Below are 19,884 nucleotides of genomic sequence, written 5' to 3' on the forward strand. Positions count from 1 at the left end.
GCGGTGGCAAAGCAATGTTGGGAATTAGTAACTGGTGGCACCTTACATAGCAGTGAAATTAGGTGAACCTGTAGTGCATCAACAAACTAGACGTGGAGCTTGAGAGCTATTTTGGTGAGTTGCTAGTGTTATTTTAGTGAACTTGATGTCGCGAAGCACTTTTGAACACTTTTGAACTTCCATGGGCATGGCATTGTAAGTGCTGATGAGGCATCATTCCTGCATTCTGTTACCGATTAGGTGTACTGTATTAAAGGTATGAACAACATTCTGGTAATGAAGATGCAATCACTTTCCTTGCATTGATTCGCACGGCATTTCTCCCTGTTTTCAATTTACCCAAGTTTGGGGTGCTTCATCCACTCGTCTCACCTGTATGTGTTGTTGCTGTTTGTTTTCTCTACCTGCAAATATTGCAAATTTGGTTTGAAAACAGAAAGGGAACTCTAAAATACTCCCTCATGAATTCTGATGAGCGGTTACGTGGTCTTTGGGGGTGTTTTATTTTGATAATCTGAGACCGAACCAACCAATCAATAACCCCTATAAGAATCGAATGTATCGCTATAACGATTTGTTCCAAATTCTTGGTCGAACCGATAAGCTGCATTTCCCTAAAAAAACGATAAGGCAATTGTTCTGTTCACTTTGAAAAGCTAAGCTCGTGAATCCTATATACTTAAGAAGTTCACCTCCACTACCTTATTTATCTCAACATGCAAGCTGTCCACATCAGCAACCATGCCATCTAAACAAAAACTGATTTTATATGCAGCCACATCATCACTAACCCAACAGCTGGCGCCCACACAATTCCATCAACAAATCATGGGACTCGGTTTTTCATTAGTACGTAAAGATCCAGGTCAGCGAAGCGACACATCATTTCCACAAGATTTTTTTAGTACGCAGCAAACTCTGGTCACTGAAACGATTCGTCATTTACTTAGAATTCAGTTTTTACTTGATGCATTTGGAGTCCTGTCCTCGAAGCTATCCCTCGAAGCTATCCATCCTTTTCTATTCGTAATGTATGATGCATTCCTTTTATAACTGGAAGAAGATCACAGATGCATCATGTCTCACTTCCTCACGCATCTCATCTTCCCACATACATATTTCTTATAGAGTTGCGGCTGTCAAAACTGAGCTCCGATGCGAGCGACCTTCATGCCAAGATTGGGTTGGATGTAGCGCCACTACATCGTGCCTGGATGGAACCGCTGCATGCCAATAGTTCTTCGTTGGCTGGCTCCCACATGGGTTCGTTTGGATGACCACCATCAATCTTCTGCCTCAGCTTCACATGCCCGCCACCCCGCATAGTCGTGGCGTCACAAAGAATCTTGCCGCCGCCGCCCATGGTACAACCCTCAGTACCTCCTCCGTTTCCTCCGGCCTGGAGCACGGCCAGCCGGTCGGCATGGTTTGAGGTGAGAGAGGAAGAAGAAGCCCTATTTGCAGTTGAGATCTGTTCGCATGTACTACCAAACCACTTTCCTTACCCATGTCTCTCCTGTCTTCTCAATACCGCTAGCGCCACCTTAAGCACGTGGAATTTTATTGCAGTGTGCAAACTGAACTCCTTCCTATTGTTGGTGTCAATGTTACCGTGTGCAAGCTAAATGGGTAATGCATGACCCTTTCCCTAATTCTTTTTTCATTTTGGAAACTAAAGGACAATAATTTCATTATTGACATATTGCACTTGATCTTGAATTAGTAACCAATTAACCATCACATATTATGATTTAACGATCTGCTCTGCTGCATTTGCACATACATGTGCATTGGGTTTTGTTCAGAGAAGTTTGGATCTATACTTTTATGAGCAGTCCACTGGTCGATCTCTTCGTATCTATTATTTGTCGATCTCCCAACAGTTTCTTAATTAAAGAGGGGAGTATGGATGAAGCAGAAGATTAATTAGGTTCAGTAAAGGCATTCAGTATTGCCCTCTTGACGGTCAGAATCATGGCCACATGAAAATACTTTTATCAGTTTGCATGAATTTAGTCTGTTCTTTTCACGAATATTCTGCAGAGAGTCCATTTTGATCTCCTATCTGCCCTTGCTTCAAATAAAATCGGCCACTTAATTGAAAGTATTGTCAAAGTAATACCTTCTATGATTATTGGTTAGTTGCTTGCATGTGATTGTCATTTTTAACTACATGGGAATATGGATCTCAATGCTTACCTATGTATATGTTCTCATGCTCTTCATATATTATACAATGCTATTTTCATTTTCTTTCAGCTGTCTTGGACATGTTGCCGGGAGTCCCGGACATGTGTTTGATTGCTAATAGTATATGTCTAATTTTCTCATGCTTTTTTCAGGAATAATATTGATGTGTTCTGTTCTCATGTTGCCTACCAAGGGTTGCCAAAGATCAGCGGTCGGCTACGGGTACGCTCTCCTCAATTATCAACGATTCTCACTCCTTCAGAATAATGATGTGTTTATTAATTCCCAATCGATGGACACCTGCTTCATACCCATTCAATTTGTTCATGTACTGGATAAAAGAGTTTGGATTTAATGGGAGGAAGCGATTAATGTTTTGTTGTGAGTACTAGACTCATGGCGAACGATGTCCGATGTAGTCCTCTCACTCATCTTGGCCTGCAATCTCCATTTTGCCAGTTAGATTTTTCGTGTACTCAGATAACTATATTTATGTGGAATTGTACCCTTTGTCATATTTTGTAAGCTAACAAGCCTAATTATTAAGTTTGGTGCATATACAAGGGCCTTACGCTAATTCCTTACTTTTCCAGTGGAGTATTTCTATGCTAAAGTATAGATTATGAGAACACCCTCCTTAGTTACATCTATACAACTTCGTTTTTTTAGTCTGCGGGAAAGAATTTGCAGTACAACCACAAGAGGAAGCCATGACATAATAGAGTTCTTTGCAGCAGGAAAGTTGTAATCAGTCACATCACCATTTAATTTCGATTATCTCTGACAATCATGGGAACTACAGGGATAAATAAAAAATGCATGATTTTGTTAACATACATAATTGATGTGCTGACTTCACCTTATTATGATTGATGTTGCCTGGTAGGCCCTCTGTGCAAGAAAAGTTGATATATACTCTGTCCATGTCACATTGTTGTTGTTGGAATTGTCAGTGCCAATTTAGCCTTATATTTCTTTTTCTTAAACAAGACCCTTAATGCAAGCTAAGAGTACCACATCAACGCTTGGTGCACCATCATATTCTATATAACTAAATAGATTCTTCCAGTAATATATTTTTCTCAACATGTACACATGTAATCTTAACAGTTAAATAATAAAATAAATTGTATGTATTTTTTAGTTTTACTTCTCTGCCAATCAAATATTCATGTATATAAAAATTAAATCTCATCAAAATATATTGTAACCAATTCCCGCATCAACGTGAGGGTATTATCTAGTTTTTTAGACGAAAGGGACCTTCCGGTCTTCCATGAAAAAAGCCCCAAGAGAAGCTAGTGATTCACTCTTACTCCCACTTCTAGCAGAAATAAACTTGTGCCTGGCGGGCATCGAGGGCTGGCATCCGGGGTGGCGGCCCCAGGAAGGTGGTTGACGTGTCGGCGTATGTGGAGTTCGCGCGGGCGACGCAGCGGCCGCGGTGTGCTGGTGGTCGGAGGTTTGTCCTGCCTGTCTAGGCAGCTCGGCGACGGCTGTTCTTCGGCGGGTCACAGCTCCGATGGCTCGGGTTGTGGCGTCTGCGTTCTATGCGGTCTCTGGACCACCAGATCTGGCCGGCGGGAGGATGCAGGGTGGAAGTCTGCCCTTCCCTGCTCGGAGGACGTGCATCAGTGTACGTGCTGGTGGTTTGCCGTGGTTGACTCGACAGCAAGGCGCGGTGGTGGTCCCTGCACGGGCATGGAGCTGCGGTTGTGTTGGTGTGTGTGGGTCAATGGAGTTGCTTGCGTGAGAGTGCTGGTGTCAATGATCCGAGCGAAAGCTTGGCCGGTTCTTGCTGGCCGGCGGCGGCGGCGCTTGTGGGCGTCGCTTTCTTTCTTGGAGGCGCTGTCGAGGTGATTAGGGCTTCCTGCGCTCTCGGGTCAAGATCCTCGGGCAAAAGTCATGATCCTGGTTGGATTAGGCGGGGGCGTCGTCTTCAACGTCGTATTCCCTTTTGGGGGCGTCGTCTTGAAGATCTTGGTCCCATTTGTGATTCCTGCAGGCTGGAAGTGCACTACATTGCGGTCGGCAGGTGCCCGACCGGTGATGAGGTGGTGTGGCGTTGCGACGTGTGTGGTAACGACGATGGTGGCGAGGAGAGCTGGGTCACGACTTGTCCTTCCGATGCCGAAGGTCCGGTGCGCCAATGGGTGTGCCTATGTTTGCTTCTGGCTGTGACAAAGAATTCGGAGCTGCGGGCGGCGGGGCCACTGCAGCACGATGACTCCATGAGGGCGGTTTTCAACAAGCGGTGCTCTTCGGATGTTGCGCTGGACTAGGTCGGTGCAAGGCTTGTAACTTTATCTTGTGATACTCGTCAGCAAAATCGGAGCTGCCATGTCCGCTGCGGTCGACTGTTTGGCGTTGCTTTGTTGTTCGGTGCTACCTCCCGACGGTTGTGTCGTGATCTTGTTGGTGGCCAGGTCGTCCGTGTGTGCCCCTTGAGGGGTTTGTAATTTAGGTTTTTGTCCGGTTTTCCTATAATTAACCGAACAACTCTCTTTTTAATCAATGAAAATGGTAAATTTTTTGCCTTGTTTAAAAAAAAAGAACATCTCATCTCTATAGCCTGCCTACCGATCGAACACTCCAAACTGTTCGATTCCTCTAGGAAGCAAACGTTGCATTCCATTCCGTTAATGATAATTGATAATGGTTCTGTTGAAAGCACGCATCAATGTGACAAACTTCTGGACATTATTAGCATTTCAGAATAGTTTCCCTAAAATAAAACAGTTCACGCATGCACGTGTGTATCCCTTGGCGTTTCAGATTCCCAATGATTAATGGAGTAGTGGATGATCAGAACCCAAGGGCCGGCCGAGGCGTCCCATGCAAGACGCTGCTAGCCATTGGTCTCCCTGCCATCCAATTCAAAACCCCTCGCCGGCACCTCTCGGTTCAAAGACTGGACGCCAGTCCAGACGCTTCGTCACACACACACGCACACCGCGTAGTGTCTCTGGCCCCGCTCTCTCCGGGGAAGGGGAGTGGCGACGCCGATGGTGCAGCTAGTGGAGATCCCCCTGGAGGAGAAGAAGGATGAGAAGCTGGTCAAGTGGCTACGTCACTACTCGTCCGCACAGAGCATACTGATCGTCGGCGACGGCGACTTCTCCTTCTCGCGGGCGCTGGCCACCGCCTTCGGCTCCGGCGAGAACATCGTCGCAACGTCCCTTGACTCCTACGGTTCGACGCCCTTTCCGCTTCCTCTTGCCTCTCGCTCGTACTATATGTTAGTAGCATTCATCAAAGGGTCAGGGTCTTAATTTGTGATCCGTTTCTCTGTTGTTTTCTCTGGCATTTCATCTGTTGGAATACAGTTCATCTGATCAGCATGTATAGCAAAGCGGAACCAAATGTAACGTAGCTGAAGAGACTGGGCGCCACGGTCTTGCATGGCGTCGACGTCAAGAGTATGAAAGAACACACTGATCTCAAGACTAAACGGTTCGATAGGATCGTCTTCAATTTTCCCCATGCTGGACACACATGATCAGTATGTTTACTGCGCTGCAATGTTTACTCTCTGCCTCTCTGGATATGGTTTTCCTTATCTATCATTTTTTCCCGATATAAAGGGAGTATTTGTTTGCCACTTTACACAGAACTTGTAAACAATCATAATAACATTTTCTTGTGTCGTTGTAGCGCCCATAAGCTGCTGGTGCAGAGGTTCTTCCGCAACACCTTCGCCGTCCTCTCGGCGAGATACACGTCAGCCACAAGACGGGGCAGCCATACGACAGATGGGGGATCGAGGAGCTTGCCTCAGAGTTTGCGCTTGCTATGTTTCAGATTGTCCCCTTCAGAAAAGAAGATTACCCCGGGTATAACCAAAAGAGAGGAGACGGTGACAGGTGCGACGAGGAATTCCCTCTGTGCAACGGCTGCACTTTCAAGTTCCGCGTCCGAAGCCTAGACGAGGAAGAAATTGCGTCTCTACTGGCCTCGGTGGCGGTCCAATGCCGCGTGGATTTGAGCCTTCGCCGCGTTGAAATGTTGAACTGACCTGGCATTGACGAGCACCTCTTGCTTATCTGCCACCGACTTCCATGGACATGGCGTGCATGCTGATGGGACATCGATCCATGGCGTGCCTGTAGATTTTTTTTCGAAAAGGGGTTACCCTGGCCTCTGCATCAGAACGATGCATACAGCCATAGATGACTGCATACTTTATGAATTATGATGGACACTGTGGTAATGGCAAATGCATGCATGGGTGCACTTCTCTCCTCATGCTGGTTTGTTTGCATGAATTGTTGTGTTTTTCTTTACGAAATTTGAACACGATGAAATTTTATCTGTTTCCATGATTATGATTCTTCCTATTTTATCAATCAATAAATAAAAAATATATGGAATGTGTTAACTCTTTGTACCCTTCAAATAGGTTTTCGTCCTACTTTATAAATAGAGCACCATTCGAATTTGTGGTACAATTTGTAAAATTCTTATTGTTGAAATCCAAAATTCAAGTCATGGCTCTTTTCAATCTTTCTCATAAACGGATTAAAAATAAGTTTTTATTTTTGAAGTTTGGATAAACCATTACTTCGTCTAGTGTCTATACAATACATATGACTCATAGTGTACTAATTTCGGAGTTCATACATCACGCAAGCAAAGTTCGAAAGAAAGAAAGACAACGAAGCCCCGGCGTACCCTAGTTTCCATTGGGCCATGGTACCCTGGTTTCCATAGGACCAACAATAGCCATCGGGCTCATGTCCTGCACGCGGCCAGCGGAAGGCAACGGCGGCAGGCTGAGGTTTCCATGACTCTACTCTTATAGGCCGTTATGCAATCTCAAGGCGGTGAAAATGATGCCTCTCCTCCAGAAGCTTAACCCTATGGAAATGACGCCCCTCCTCCTCCTCAAGGCAGTGTCCAAGCATGTGAACTTTCATGAATTAACCCTATGTATGAATATGTGAACTTGTGTGTGATGTGCTCGAGCAATGTTTATTGCTCTACGAACTTGTATGAATCATTAGACTATGTGAACTTGTTTGAGTTATGCCTATGTGAAATAGTTTGAATTATGCATATATATGAATATATGTGTGACGTGCTTGAGGAATTTCTAGGTAGCTAGGTGCTCCCACATTCATTTGATATGTGTTTGATGTGCTCGAGGAATTTCTAGACAAAAAATGTATGTAGTTATTTTCAATTGCAGGGAATAGATAAGAAACAGATTGACAACAAAAGCAATGGGACATATTTCCGAGAGAAACACTCGGAAACACCCACTTTCACGAGCGTGGCGCTTGGAATAGGGATCACCGAAGCACTTTAACTACTGGAGTGGCATTTTTTCTGAGGGCCCCTCTCGGAAAAGGGGCCACATGAGTACTTTAGCTATTGGAGTACCATTCTTCTCCAAGGGCTACTCACGGAAAAGAATGGCACTCCAATAGTGCCATTTTTTCCAAGGGCCGTAACACTCGGTAAATGACACGTGGGCCCACACATCAGGTTCAAAGGTTTCAATCAACGGTCAGATGCCAAGCGGTACCAGATAGCTCTCGGTAAAGAGCGCGCTATATTATTCTTTTTGAAAAATTCAACAAATATTTTTCTTCACTGATAACTGGTCCAGTGGGTCTACCTGTCATGTCACAATGTTTCTTTGACAGGTGTTTTACCGAGTGGGCTCTCGGTAGATAACAGAAAGTCACAGAGCCATCAGTTGCAAACGGACATGCCACATGGCTAGTCTTTGCCATGTGGTGCTCTCGGCGTCTGTGCAGTTTGCCGATCGTGCTTTGTTCACCGTGATGCAGTGTCGGCAACATTATGTAGTTGCAGTGAACCCGTAGTTGCCGAGTGTAAGAAAATTCCAGTAGTGGGGTTGTACTGAAGCAAAGTTCATCAGTGAAATTAAGCGAACTTGTCGTGCATTAAGAACGTTTGAACTTCCGTGGACATGGCATTGTGCGTGCTGACCAGGCACCAACCATCACTGTAACCGAGTAAATGTATTGTTAAAAGTATGAACATCCAACATTGTGGTGATGAAAATGCAAGCACTGCTGGTCTTGAAATTGTTTGGGTGGCCTTTCTCCCTGTTTCCAGTTAGGCCCTGCTTGGCATGGGTGTAAATTTAGACACCGGATTTAATTTACAACTGTATATTACCGGTTGTATATGATTTTCGCCTGGAAAAAGAAACAGCCCCCTTGAAGTGTGTATTTTTTTGACAGCAAATAAACTTTATTTCTCAAATGATGGACAAGTCGTTTACAATAGCATGGGAAATAAAGTCAGGGATAGAATCTTCCCAGAGATGAGAGGATCTACTATGAGTAAAATGCTTTGCTAAGAGATCAGCAACCTCATTCGCTTCCCTAAAGCAATGAAGGTAGGAAACTGCTGCAAATTCGGTGCATGTATGCTTGCCTTCCAACACCACAGCTGCATCTGTACCATTATATGTCTCCTGTTGATTGAAGGCCTGCACAACACTTAGATTGTCTGACTCCAGTATGAGAGAGTTGCATCCAATGTGTTGCGCTAACCAAGCCCCGTTCCTCATGGCTTGTATTTCCGCTGATTCGGCGGTGATCACATGTGGCAGGAACCACGCTGCCGCTGCAATGAACTCTCCTCTGTCATCCCGAGCAATCGCTCCCGCTGCACCTGACATAGTTTCAGCGCTGAACGAGGCATCAACATTGACCTTCACCCGTCCTCTAGATGGTTTCCTCCACATCTGCTCTCGCTTCCTAACTGGTATATTAGGTTTTGATGCTTGAAGGAAGTTTGTACACAATACCTTAATAGTAGTAGCTGTACGATCCGGAGACAGTATACTTTCTCTCTTAACAAGCTGGCGCCGCTGTACACAATACCTTAATAGTGTGTATTCTTCACGGGGGTATTTAGGGTCCAACCAAGGATTCAAGCGGGGTCTTAGGGCATCACCAAGGGAGACCCATAAAATACCGGTATATATTCGGTCGGACACATCTGTCACTTTTGCAATCTAACGGAGACCTGTATCGGTCCATGAAGCTGTTCGGATGTCCAAATTTCGGTATTTTGAAGACAAACACGGAGAGGTTTGCCGGAATCCGGACATGCAATTGACCGATCACATGCATGGCTCCCCTCTTCTCTCTCTTCTCCCAACCGTATATGTATGGCCCCCTCTTCTCTCTGCTCCTAATCAATCGGATACTAAATCACAAATATCCCAGCACATGTAGAACGAAGGCTCAAGAAGAGCCCGGCTTTGAATTAATAAAGCCATCAACCGGTCAGGATTACATCGAACAAACAAAGAAAACAAAGAACAAAACAGCAAGCCGATACATGGTGTTGTGTAAAAGCTATCAGGCTACAACAAACTACTAGCAAAGATATGGAAACTAAAGCACAAGTCCAGCTAGAAGTCGAAGGAGCCCTCCACAGCGAGCAGAACACCACGCATGGCACCAGCAAAGCTTGGGGATGAAACAAACAGTAGTTGGAGGAGCTCCGTTGTCAGCTCCATGGGCTCTGGCCGTCGATGTCGCCCTCCTCCACCTCAGAAGGGGGCTCCCTGCCCCCTTGCCCTGGCACGAAGGGCGGCGATCCGTCGAAAGGTGGAGATGCCCACCCGAGGGCTAAAGAGCGGCCGACGCCATTGCCAACCGGAAGACCACACCAGGACACCACCGCCAAACTACTTGGAGCTCATCCAAGGAAAGCATTGGCAATGCATGATATCTGCACACGAGGAGAAGCAAGCTGCACGGCAAGGTTGCTGAAGACCGAGCAACCCCCAACCGGAACAAGCACACCTCCCCCAAAGCTCACCAAAGACGGCACCCCCTTGAGGGTGACGGCGCCCACGGCGTCGCTGTCGCCCAATCCCGAGGGATTTGGGTTTTCACCTGGTCCACGAGCAACACGGGAGGAAGTGGAGGGGGAAAGGGGGCATTTTTACTAGCGCCTACAGGTAGGGGACAGCGCCCATGGGCGTCGCCGCCGGCAGGCTGGCATAGCCAGCCATGGATTTCTCCGGTCCCCTCTCCCAACCCCCACCTCGAGAGGAGACATGGCTATGGTGCCCGGAGGCCGCCGGAGAACGGATATGAGACGAGGGTGACAAGAGGTTGAAGAGGAAGATGCCTTCAGATCTGATGCGGGTGCCCCGAAGCCACCACGCACCACAGCAATCGCCCACCGTCACCACGCCGCCCGCACGGCCGAGATGGGCGGCCAGCACCCGCTGCCGCCGTTTGCTGAGGACGACGCAGCACCACCGCCCGAGGTCGCCACCTCGGCTCCGAGATCCTCCACAGGGGCGGAGCGACCAGATCCTCGCCGCCACCATCCCCGGTGGCTGCGCGGCGCTCCGGCGGTGACGAGGGAGAGGAAAAGGGGGAGGGAGCCCCGGCGGCGGGCTAGGGTTTGAGCCGCCCGAGTCGCCCCTGCGGGAGCGACGCGGGGGCCTTGGGGGAGAGGGGGGGGGGTCACAAATAGGTTACTACTAAGATGTGTTAGCACATGTATGGTCTTCACCTACTTTTTCTCCTCTCAGCCGGATATTTTGTAATTAGCATCGAATGACTTCCTCCCATTTCATATCCGCAGACCACGTCTGGACATAAAAACAGACATATACGAAAGGAATTTGTGGATCGGCATTGAAGATGCCCTTACACAGTTCCGTGGGGTGGTTTATCCCCTCGCATGTTTTGTTGCTGTTGGCTTTCTCTTCCTGCAAAGATTGCAGATTGATTCGAAAATAGAAAGCGAGCTACGTACCCCCCCCCCCCCCCATGCCGCGCATTGTTCAAACGAAAATGCTAGACGTACAGGTTTTTACAGGGATTCTATAGGCTCCTTTCACATGCCCCTCCCCCCCCCCCCCCCCCCCCCCCCACCTATTTTAATGGGGGTGGGACCGTGCATCTACTAATGACCAATTAGAAACTGCCATGACACCATGTAATCCCCTCATCCCGTAACCATCATACGTGTAGCAAAGCTCTTGTTCAAAAGGCGCCTTCTGGTCTTTCATATATAAAGCCCGAGAGAAAAGGTAGTGATTCACTCTTACTCCCAGTCACAGCAGAAATAAACTTGTGGCCATCAAATATTCGAAGAACATCTCATCTCTAGTAACCTGCCTACCGAACACTCCAAACTGTTCAATTTCGTTAGGAAGCAAACGTTGCATTCCATTCCGTTAATGATAATTGATTAATGGTTCTGTTGAAAGCACGCATCAATGTGACAAACTTCTGCCAAATTAGCATTTCAAAATAGTTCACCCTAAATAAAACATTGATGCATGCATGTATATATCCCTTCGCGTTTCAGATTCCACTACAACACGTATGTCATTAGGAGGCATTTTTTTGCCAGCGTTTTTGCTAAACGCCTCAGAATCATGGTATTGACGGCACTTTCCAAAAGTGCCTCCGAAGCTCGCAGCCTTCAAGGGCAGTTTTAGAAAATGCCTTCTAAACAGGGGAAAACAAGGCGTTCTACAAAAGTGCCGCGGAGCGTAGCCAGCGTTTTGGTGTGAAACAGCCCTCCCTGCTGCGTTCCAAGGTAAAAAAAACAGAGGTCTTCCAAAAACAAAAAACAGAGGAACACCACGGCCACCGCAGCTTCTCCGCGCTGGGCGCCTCGTCGTCTTCGCTGCCGGCGCCTGCTCCGCCACCGGCGCTCCACGCCGGAGCCTCTGCATCCGCCGCGACCTGCAACGCCATCCCCACTCCGTGCCTTCCCTCTCTCGTCCCCAATCTCGGGGTGGGATTCGTAGTGCGCGGTGAAGAAGAAGGGGAGATCTAGGCTCGGAGAGGAGGAGGAAGATCAAGTGGTCCAGGCCACGAACTCATCAGCGGTGACACCCCCCCCCCCCAACCCACGCCAGAGAAGCCCATGTCAGGTTGCTGTTGATCTGACGCTCTGCTGCGCACAAGGTGTTCGAGGTAATGCCTCTTCATTTTTGTAGTTCATTTTTCTTCCAGTTTTTGTTGGTGCTAGATTTATGGATGAAGAATCATTATGCGATGACATCTAGAATCAACTTGTACTGTGTGTCATGTCCTTCTTGTAATTATATTAGGAGTGTGGCAACTTGTCCTGTTGAAATTGGAGCTTGTTTGTTGTTGCCTTGTGTGCATGGTGGCCTTCTGTTCATGTTAGAAAACTTCACACAAGGAGTAAGCTATATAGATAGACTGAGAATCAAACTGCAGGTGCATTTGGCATTTCTATATAGAACATCCCTAATGTGTTACTTCTAATCTTGTTGCATCAGGTTTCAGCTAAACTGTTTTCTTGCTGCACATGAGGTCTTCTATATTGAACATCCCTTTGATTCCGCTAATAGTAAACTGATATTGCTTTTAGAAATTTCTCTTTGATGCATTCAAATATTTATTGTAGAATTTTATGTGGTCTCTACTTTAACGTGTCGTAGAACTTGGGTTTGTTCAGTTGAGAATGGATAAGAGTTGGATGCGAGCAGCAAGGTCTTCCACTGAGTATTCTGAAGGAACTATCAACTTCATACAATTTGCTTTTCGTGAGTCAGCAAAAAATAGTAGGATTCTCTGCCCTTGCAAGATATGTGTAAACTCTCGCTGGTTAGGTGAGCATGAAGTCTATGATCATTTGATTTGTGATGGATTCATGTCCTGATATACCACATGGATTCACCATGGAGAAAGTATGCGGCCCTCCGAAGCAACTACTGGTCCTAGTTCACAGTTTGAAGAATATGCTGATAGTGATGAGATGGATGAGATGCTACTAGAAGGATTTGGGATGTACGATACTCGTACTTTAGGAGAGGAGCAAGAGTCTGAAGATGATTTGGACAATGATGCTGAGGCATACTATAGATTAGTTAATGATGGATGCCAAGAGTTGTACCCAGGTTGCAAAAGATTCTCGAAGCTGCAATTTTTGGTGAGGTTGCTTCATATCAAGAATATGAGGGGAATGAGCAATGTCTGCTTTGATGAGGTATTGACGCTAATTAAGGAGGCACTTCCAGAAGGTCAGGCGTTGCCCAATAGTTTTCATGGGGCCAAAAAGTTTGTGAGAGCCATTGGTATTGGATATGATAGTATAGATGCATGCAAAAACGATTGCATTCTATTTAGGAAGGAACATGCTGATGCCATATCATGTCCAGTGTGTGGCACAAGTAGATGGAAGAGCGTAAATACTGGAGTTGATGGAAGGCGTGTCCACAAGGTGCCTCAAAAGGTGGTTCGTCATTTCCCGCTAAAGGAGAGACTCCAAAGGTTGTTCGCTTCTACAAAGACGGCATCAGATATGAGGTGGCACAGCGAAGGCCGCACAAAGGACGGCTTGATACGACACCCAGCTGGTTCACCTGCATGGAAACACTTTGATGCTATTCACAAAGACTTCAGTTCAGAAGTTTGTAATGTTAGATTTGGATTGGGAGTTGATGGTTTCAACCCTTTTGGAAATATGAATCTCTCATATAGCATATGGCCTATCGTCTTGATCCCCTACAACCTTCCTCCATGGATTTGTATGAAGCAATCAAACTTTATCCTCTCTGTCATCATTCCTGGTAAAAAATCTCCAGGGAAAGACATGGATGTTTACATGCAGCTAACCATAGATGATCTTCTGGAGCTTTGGAATGATGGAGTCTGGACTTATGATGCCTCTCGATCTAAGAAGTTTCTCTTACGTGCCGCACTACTATGGACAATAAGTGATTGGCCTGGGCGTGGATCTTTGTCTGGAGAAAATATAGCAGTTTGCTCCCATTGTCTATCGGAGACATGCTCTCTTTGGTTAAAGAATGGACACAAGAAATGCTATATGGGACATCGTAGATTCTTGGAACCTAATCACGAGTTTCGATTTGATGCTGAGTCATTTGATGGTTTTGAGGAACATCGAGAGCCTCCCGTTCCCCTTTCATCACATGACATTTCAATATTGACAAAGGACATGAAAACTACATATGGGAAACTGCAGCAGAAGAGCAGCAGGAAGCGACACCGTAATCAGGTAGATGAGAATGATACAAGCGTGCAGCAAGACACTTCAATATTCAGAAAGAGAAGTTGCTTCTTTCAGCTGCCATACTGGGAAACACTTCTATTACGTCATAATCTGGATCCTATGCACGTAGAGAAGAATGTGTTTGAGAATATTGCCCATACCCTTCTGAATGTTAGCAAAAGATCAAAGGATAATCTAAATGCACGTCTTGACCTACAACAATTGAATATACACCAAGACCAACATCCAGATTTAACTGGGAGTAAACCATACCTACCTCCAGCATTATACTACTTGGATTCACACGGTGCTAAGATGTTTTGCCAGGTTCTAAAGGATGCTAGGTTTCCTGAGGGCTATGCATCCAACTTGCACAACAAAGTGGATATAGTGAGAAAGAGATTAAATGGACTAAAGAGCCATGATTGTCATATTATAATGCGTGATCTGTTGCCCTTAGCCATTAGGAGAACTTTGCCTGAAGATGTTTGTATTCCATTGATGCGTTTGTGCAACTACTTCAAGCAATTATACTCTAAGGTTATCAATGTGAGTGAGATACAAAAGTTGGAGGATGAGATTCCTGAAATCATGTGCCAATTGGAGAAAGTATTTCCTCCTTCCTTTTTTGACATCATGGAACACTTGACCATTCATCTTGCAACTGAAGTACGGATTGCTGGACCGGTGCATTACCGAAGCATGTGGGCTGTTGAGAGGTTTTTGGGCAAGCTAAAGAGTATGATCCATACGCTAAGTCACCCAGAGGGATCAATAGCAGAGGGATATGTTTTGGATGATACTCTTACATTTTGCTCAAGATATTTGCATGGTTGTCCAACCATATTCACTCAAACAGGACGACATAATGATCGTATTGGCCCCAATGACTCGACAAACCATCAACCATACTTGAGAATAGTCGGTCGTCCTTTATTTGGTCCTTGTGTTGAAGAACTAGACTACACGTCATGGATCCAAGCTCAAAGATATGTGTTGGTCAATTATCCCCACATTGCTCCATATGTCCAGTAAGTTTCTCACCACTTGTTCCACACTCTCCATACTCTCTGAACTAGCAGTAACCCTCTCTCATGTGCATGTAGACAACATCATGATATTCTATCAGCGGGTCAACGCAAAAGAATACGTGATGTAGAACGTGACCATCACAATAGTTTCCACACTTGGTTTGCTGACCATGTAAGTGCTATGATCTCACGCTAAAATTCTTGAAGCGCTTCATGTGGTGATATTGCATTGACTATGTTATGTCTCTAGGTTCAATCATTGGTTTCCAATAATGTTAAGATCCCTGAAGAAGTTAAAGTCTTAGCACAAAAGCCATATCGGATGGTGAGAAAGTACAATGCTTACTCTATAAATGGATGCACTTTCCACACAAGGGGATATGGTGACGGAAAAGAAGCGCAATGTGATGGAGTATCTATGATTGCAAAGACATCTAGTTTCTCAAGTGCTAAAGATAAGAATCCAGCTTTAGGAGATGTTGTTTATTATGGCCGAATCACTGAAATAGTTGAGCTGAATTATTCAAACAAAGGCAGCGTGGTTTTATTCAAGTGTGATTGGGTCGACAGTGTTCGCCCTGATGCTGGGGTTCGAAAGGACCCATATGGAATAACTGAGGTGAATTTTAACCATTTGCTAAGCAGTGGCAGCGACATATTTGATGAGCCATTTATCCTCGCAACTCAAGCCACCCAAGTATATTATGTACAAGATTCTATAGAGAAGGATTGGTACGCTGTGGTTCATCCACCTACAAGAGACTTCTTTGATATGGAGGCTAGAATTGATGGGCATGAAGAATATTAGGCTAGGATTAGGTGAGAGCTATTGATTGTTTTTGGACTAAATTTCAAGTGTCGTTGATTGTTTTTATCTTAGTTTTGATACTGTCTTTTCTAACCGAGTTTCAAATTGTACATGCCAGGAAATATGATGACTTCGGGATCAAGATCTGATGCATTCAATCAGTCCCATGTGTCTGACCATGAACGAAGACTGAATGAGCTGAAATATAAAGTCAGAGAAGTTAATCTACCACAAATGGAATGCATCAATGTTATGAAACAAATGAAAACAGAAGCTTCAAATAGGGATAAATTAAAACACTTCACTATGGTAAGCTCTTAAAATACTTGGTGAGCTCTTGTTTTTATTACTTCTGATGGTATTGAGGAGCTCAGCATGGATAACTTTGAACACTTGTTTTTTATTTCTCATCTTGTTTTCTTGTATTGATTTTGAAGAATTCCAGAGCTGAAGAAGATGTTGACTTAAGGAGCCATGAGGGAAGTGGTGAGGAAACTGAATCAGAAGATGGAGAAGATGGCGCTGAACATGGTGATGAAACTGAATCGGAAGATGAAGAAGGTGAGTCTGGACAAGAAGATGAACATGAAGAAGAAGAGGAAGTTCGACAAGAACAGGAGCAAACACATGGTTAGTTCTGAGGGCATAAAAGAATTTATATGTGCTTGTTTTGCATGGGCCTAATGGTAGTTCCTATCTGTTCACATACCAGAAGTTGTAGAGAAGACTAGAAGAGGACCTACTCACATGAGGCGCTTCTGGAAAGAACATGATGTTGATAACAAGATCAATTTGAAGTTCAACAGATTTGGTCAGCCATGTGGTTTGAAGACTTGCAAGCTGACAAATTTTATTGGAACCCTAGTGAAAGGAAAAGAAATGTCCTTAGCTGCTCAAAACTGGAGCAAAGTACCAAAGTTAGAGAAAGAAAAGTTGTGGGGTTCTGTCCAGGTATGTCAACGCAATCTAACATATATATTTGCATCTTCAACAAACAAGTCACTTTTTCTTCAACGAACAAGTTGTCACAACTGTATTTTTTAATAGGCTTTTTTCAACATTGATGAGTCATACAAAAGATGGGTGTTGAGATCAGCTAGTAAAAAATGGAAAGACTTCAAGGTTGTTTTAAAGAGGAAATACTACAAAGCTGATTTGTCACGGGCACGGAATATTCTTAATGGTTGTGATAATCGAATTCCAATTGGACAGTGGGAGTGGCTAGTAAAACACTGGAGAACAGAGAAAGCTAAGGTGAGTACTCAATGGTGTAGTTTTGTATCCTATGCTAAATATGTGTTCCACATATAAGCTTGTTATGAGTTTCTTCACCATATTTGTGTGTCTAGGAAAAATCTGAGAGAAACAAAGCCACTCGGGCATCGCAACTCGAGGGATGCAACGGGACCCACACCGCTGGGTCACGAAGTTTTGCAGTTGTCCTTGATCAAATGGTAATCAATATTCCTTGTTTTATTTTTTCCCATAATATTCATTTGCCCTGTTCTTTGTGTCAACGGGACCCACACCGCTGTGTCGAGGAAGGCTGGCCTTACTTATTCTGCCTCTCATATGTACACAGCTGAATTGTGGACAGATTTGCTGTCTAGATCTGTTGCCTTAGTGTCTTTGTCCTTTTTAACTTGTGTAACTAGTGTATCAACATTTCATCTCTGCTTCAGGAGATGGTAGAGGGTAGGGAAATTGGGCGTGCCGAGCTTTACGTGGTTACGTATACGAAAAACAATGGATATCCAGTCAACCAACAAAGCGGAGTAAAAATGGTATGTAGTTCACTTCATAGTGCTCTGTTCTATTATATTCCTAGTTAGCTTTCACTTGATACTGCTGTGTTCAGTGCTTCATAAAATTCATGCTTGCAACCCTACTGTTATATGAACCTTTCAGGATGAAATTAAAAAAAGGATTCAGGAAGATCCTTCTTTGATTGGTGAGGAGGCCCGTAATGGTGATCTTTATTCATCAATTTTCCCAAAAGGAAAGAAAGGAAGGCCAAGTGGCCTTGGTCTATTAGTAGATGGAGTCGCTTCGGAGCGCCTTGCTCAAGTTGAAGCTGAACTACATTCCCAGCATGGTCGCAGAGTTAATGGAGAATCCATCCCAAGAGATCGCACGTACGTAGTGGATGATCAGAACCCAAGGGCCAAGGCGACCCATGCAGGATGCTGCTAGCCATTCGTCTCCCCGCCATCTAATTCAAAACCCCCTCGGCCCTCGCCGGGACCGTTCGGTTCCAATCCAACTGGACGCCAGTCCAGACGCTTCGCCACACACACTGCACGTAGCTCTGGCCTCGTTTTCTCTTGGGAAGTGAGACGGCGATGCCGATGGTGAAGCTGGTGACGATCCCCGTGGAGGCGAGGGAGGATGAGAAGGCGGTCAAGTGGCTGGGGCACTACTCGTCGGCGCAGAGCATCCTGGTCGTCGGCGACGGCGACCTCTCCTTCTCGCTGGCGCTCGCCACCGCCTTTGGCTCCGGGGAGAAACTCGTCGCCACGTCCTTCGACTCCTACGGTTCGACACACTTTCCGCTTTCTCCTGCATAAAAGGGTGATAATGATCGATGATTACTTGCGTGCCTTAATTTGTGACTTGATCGTTGTATACTTATCTATTTACTCGGCCGTTTGGCAATCATCTTGGGGACGGTACAGTTCATCTGATCAGCATGTACAGCAAAGCGGAATCAAACGTAGCGGAGCTGAAGAGACTGGGCGCCACGGTGCTACATGGTGTCAGTGTGAAGAAGATGAAGAAACGCACCGATCTCATGTCTAGACGGTTCGACCGAATAGTCTTCAATTTTCCTCACGCCGGGTTCATAGGGAAGGAGAATCAGGTGCATATGATCAAGTACGCATGCTTGATCACTCTCTCGATACATAATATGGCCATCTTCTTCATTTGTCTATTTCTTTCCCATTATTTGTCTGACACCTCACACTTGCAAGAGAGTTAACTTCGTATTAACATTTTCCTGTGACGCTGCAGCGCCCATCGGCTGCTGGTGCAAAGGTTCTTCCGCAACGCGAGCAAGATGCTCCGTCCCCTCGGCGAGATACACGTCAGCCACAAGACGGGGCAGCCATACGACAGATGGGAAATCGAGGGTCTCGCCCTTGAGTTTTCGCTTCTGAAGTCTGAGATGGTCGCCTTCCGTAAAGAGGATTACCCCGGGTATAACCAGAAGAGAGGCGACGGTGACAGGTGCGACGAGGAATTCCCTCTACGCAACGGCTGCACTTTCAAGTTCCAGCGCTGGCCTCGCTAAATTTCCCTCGCTGGCGCCGACGTAAATTGGGCCTTTTACGAGCACCTTGTGACGCTGCTTGACCGTCGCATCGCATGTACTGCGACCCACTTCCATGGACATGGCGTGCATGCTCATGAGACATCGACCCATCACTGTGTAGATTACTATACTCCTTGTAGACTTCCATGTAGTACGTATTTTATGATTTGTGATGGCCCTCGTGGTAAAAAATATTTCACTTGCGTATCTTTTCACTCGTAGACTTCCATGGAGTACATATTTTATGAATTATGCTAGCCATCGTGGTATTTTTTTTTCACTTGCGTATCTTTTCATTCGTAGGTAGAGACAATAATACAAGAAGAAAACCTTGCATAGAGAAGGGAGAGAGGGCACCACACCAAAATGTGGGAAGCAGAACAAAGAAAACAACATAACCTGAACTAGCCTAGGCCAACCTCAGGAAAGGCAAGGAAATGAGACAGAGGGCACCAAGGTCGCATCACGACAAATGCGGGGCACCCACCACGTGTAGCTATGACTCAAGAACCGACCAAATCAACGCACCCCCA

The 19,884-nt window shown here is 45.5% G+C and overlaps 2 protein-coding genes and 1 pseudogene across 4 annotated transcripts; all 3 read left to right on the forward strand.

Moving 5' to 3' along the window:
- The first annotated feature begins 5,195 nt into the window (after nucleotides 1–5,195).
- LOC147971912 (heavy metal-associated isoprenylated plant protein 41 pseudogene) lies at nucleotides 5,196–6,204 on the forward strand (annotated as a pseudogene).
- A 5,535-nt stretch (nucleotides 6,205–11,739) lies between these two features.
- Nucleotides 11,740–18,232, forward strand: LOC125531570 (uncharacterized). Of its 3 annotated transcripts, none has more exons than XM_087526428.1 (8): nucleotides 11,751–12,131; nucleotides 16,157–16,347; nucleotides 16,476–16,668; nucleotides 16,751–16,989; nucleotides 17,086–17,292; nucleotides 17,388–17,492; nucleotides 17,721–17,822; nucleotides 17,947–18,232. In XM_087526428.1, exons 2-8 carry the CDS (start codon nucleotides 16,162–16,164, stop codon nucleotides 18,229–18,231), a joined length of 1,317 nt encoding a protein of 438 aa, XP_087382554.1. In that variant the 5' UTR covers nucleotides 11,751–12,131; nucleotides 16,157–16,161; the 3' UTR covers nucleotide 18,232. The 3 variants fall into 3 exon arrangements, with proteins under 3 accessions (XP_087382552.1, XP_087382554.1, XP_087382553.1); XM_087526427.1 differs by lacking the exon at nucleotides 11,751–12,131 and adding an exon at nucleotides 15,937–16,049; XM_087526426.1 differs by lacking the exons at nucleotides 16,476–16,668; nucleotides 16,751–16,989; nucleotides 17,086–17,292; ... (1 more) ...; nucleotides 17,721–17,822; nucleotides 17,947–18,232 and adding exons at nucleotides 12,643–15,230; nucleotides 15,306–15,402; nucleotides 15,481–16,049 and having other exon boundaries at nucleotides 11,740–12,131; nucleotides 16,157–16,241.
- A 148-nt stretch (nucleotides 18,233–18,380) lies between these two features.
- LOC125556230 (heavy metal-associated isoprenylated plant protein 41-like) lies at nucleotides 18,381–19,564 on the forward strand. Its single transcript, XM_048719003.2, has 3 exons — nucleotides 18,381–18,573; nucleotides 18,714–18,912; nucleotides 19,051–19,564. The coding sequence occupies exons 1-3, from the start codon at nucleotides 18,381–18,383 to the stop codon at nucleotides 19,328–19,330; spliced, it is 672 nt and encodes a 223-aa protein (XP_048574960.1). The 3' UTR covers nucleotides 19,331–19,564.
- Nucleotides 19,565–19,884: the final 320 nt, after the last annotated feature.

The sequence above is a fragment of the Triticum urartu genome, chromosome 5A, assembly GCF_056163025.1.
Source record: "Triticum urartu cultivar PI428250 chromosome 5A, HENAU_Tu73, whole genome shotgun sequence".
NCBI classification, from domain to species: domain Eukaryota; kingdom Viridiplantae; phylum Streptophyta; class Magnoliopsida; order Poales; family Poaceae; genus Triticum; species Triticum urartu.

Bases quoted from the DNA above. Each gene is read 5' to 3' on its own strand.
- LOC125531570 (XM_087526426.1), top strand. From the start codon at position 12,877: ATGCGGCCCTCCGAAGCAACTACTGGTCCTAGTTCACAGTTTGAAGAA. The intron at 15,231-15,305 runs GTAAGTTTCTCA...ATGTGCATGTAG, and splicing joins CACATTGCTCCATATGTCCA to ACAACATCATGATATTCTAT. The intron at 15,403-15,480 runs GTAAGTGCTATG...TTATGTCTCTAG, and splicing joins ACACTTGGTTTGCTGACCAT to GTTCAATCATTGGTTTCCAA.
- LOC125556230 (XM_048719003.2), top strand. From the start codon at position 18,381: ATGCCGATGGTGAAGCTGGTGACGATCCCCGTGGAGGCGAGGGAGGAT. The intron at 18,574-18,713 runs GTTCGACACACT...GGGACGGTACAG, and splicing joins CACGTCCTTCGACTCCTACG to TTCATCTGATCAGCATGTAC. The intron at 18,913-19,050 runs GTACGCATGCTT...GTGACGCTGCAG, and splicing joins AATCAGGTGCATATGATCAA to CGCCCATCGGCTGCTGGTGC.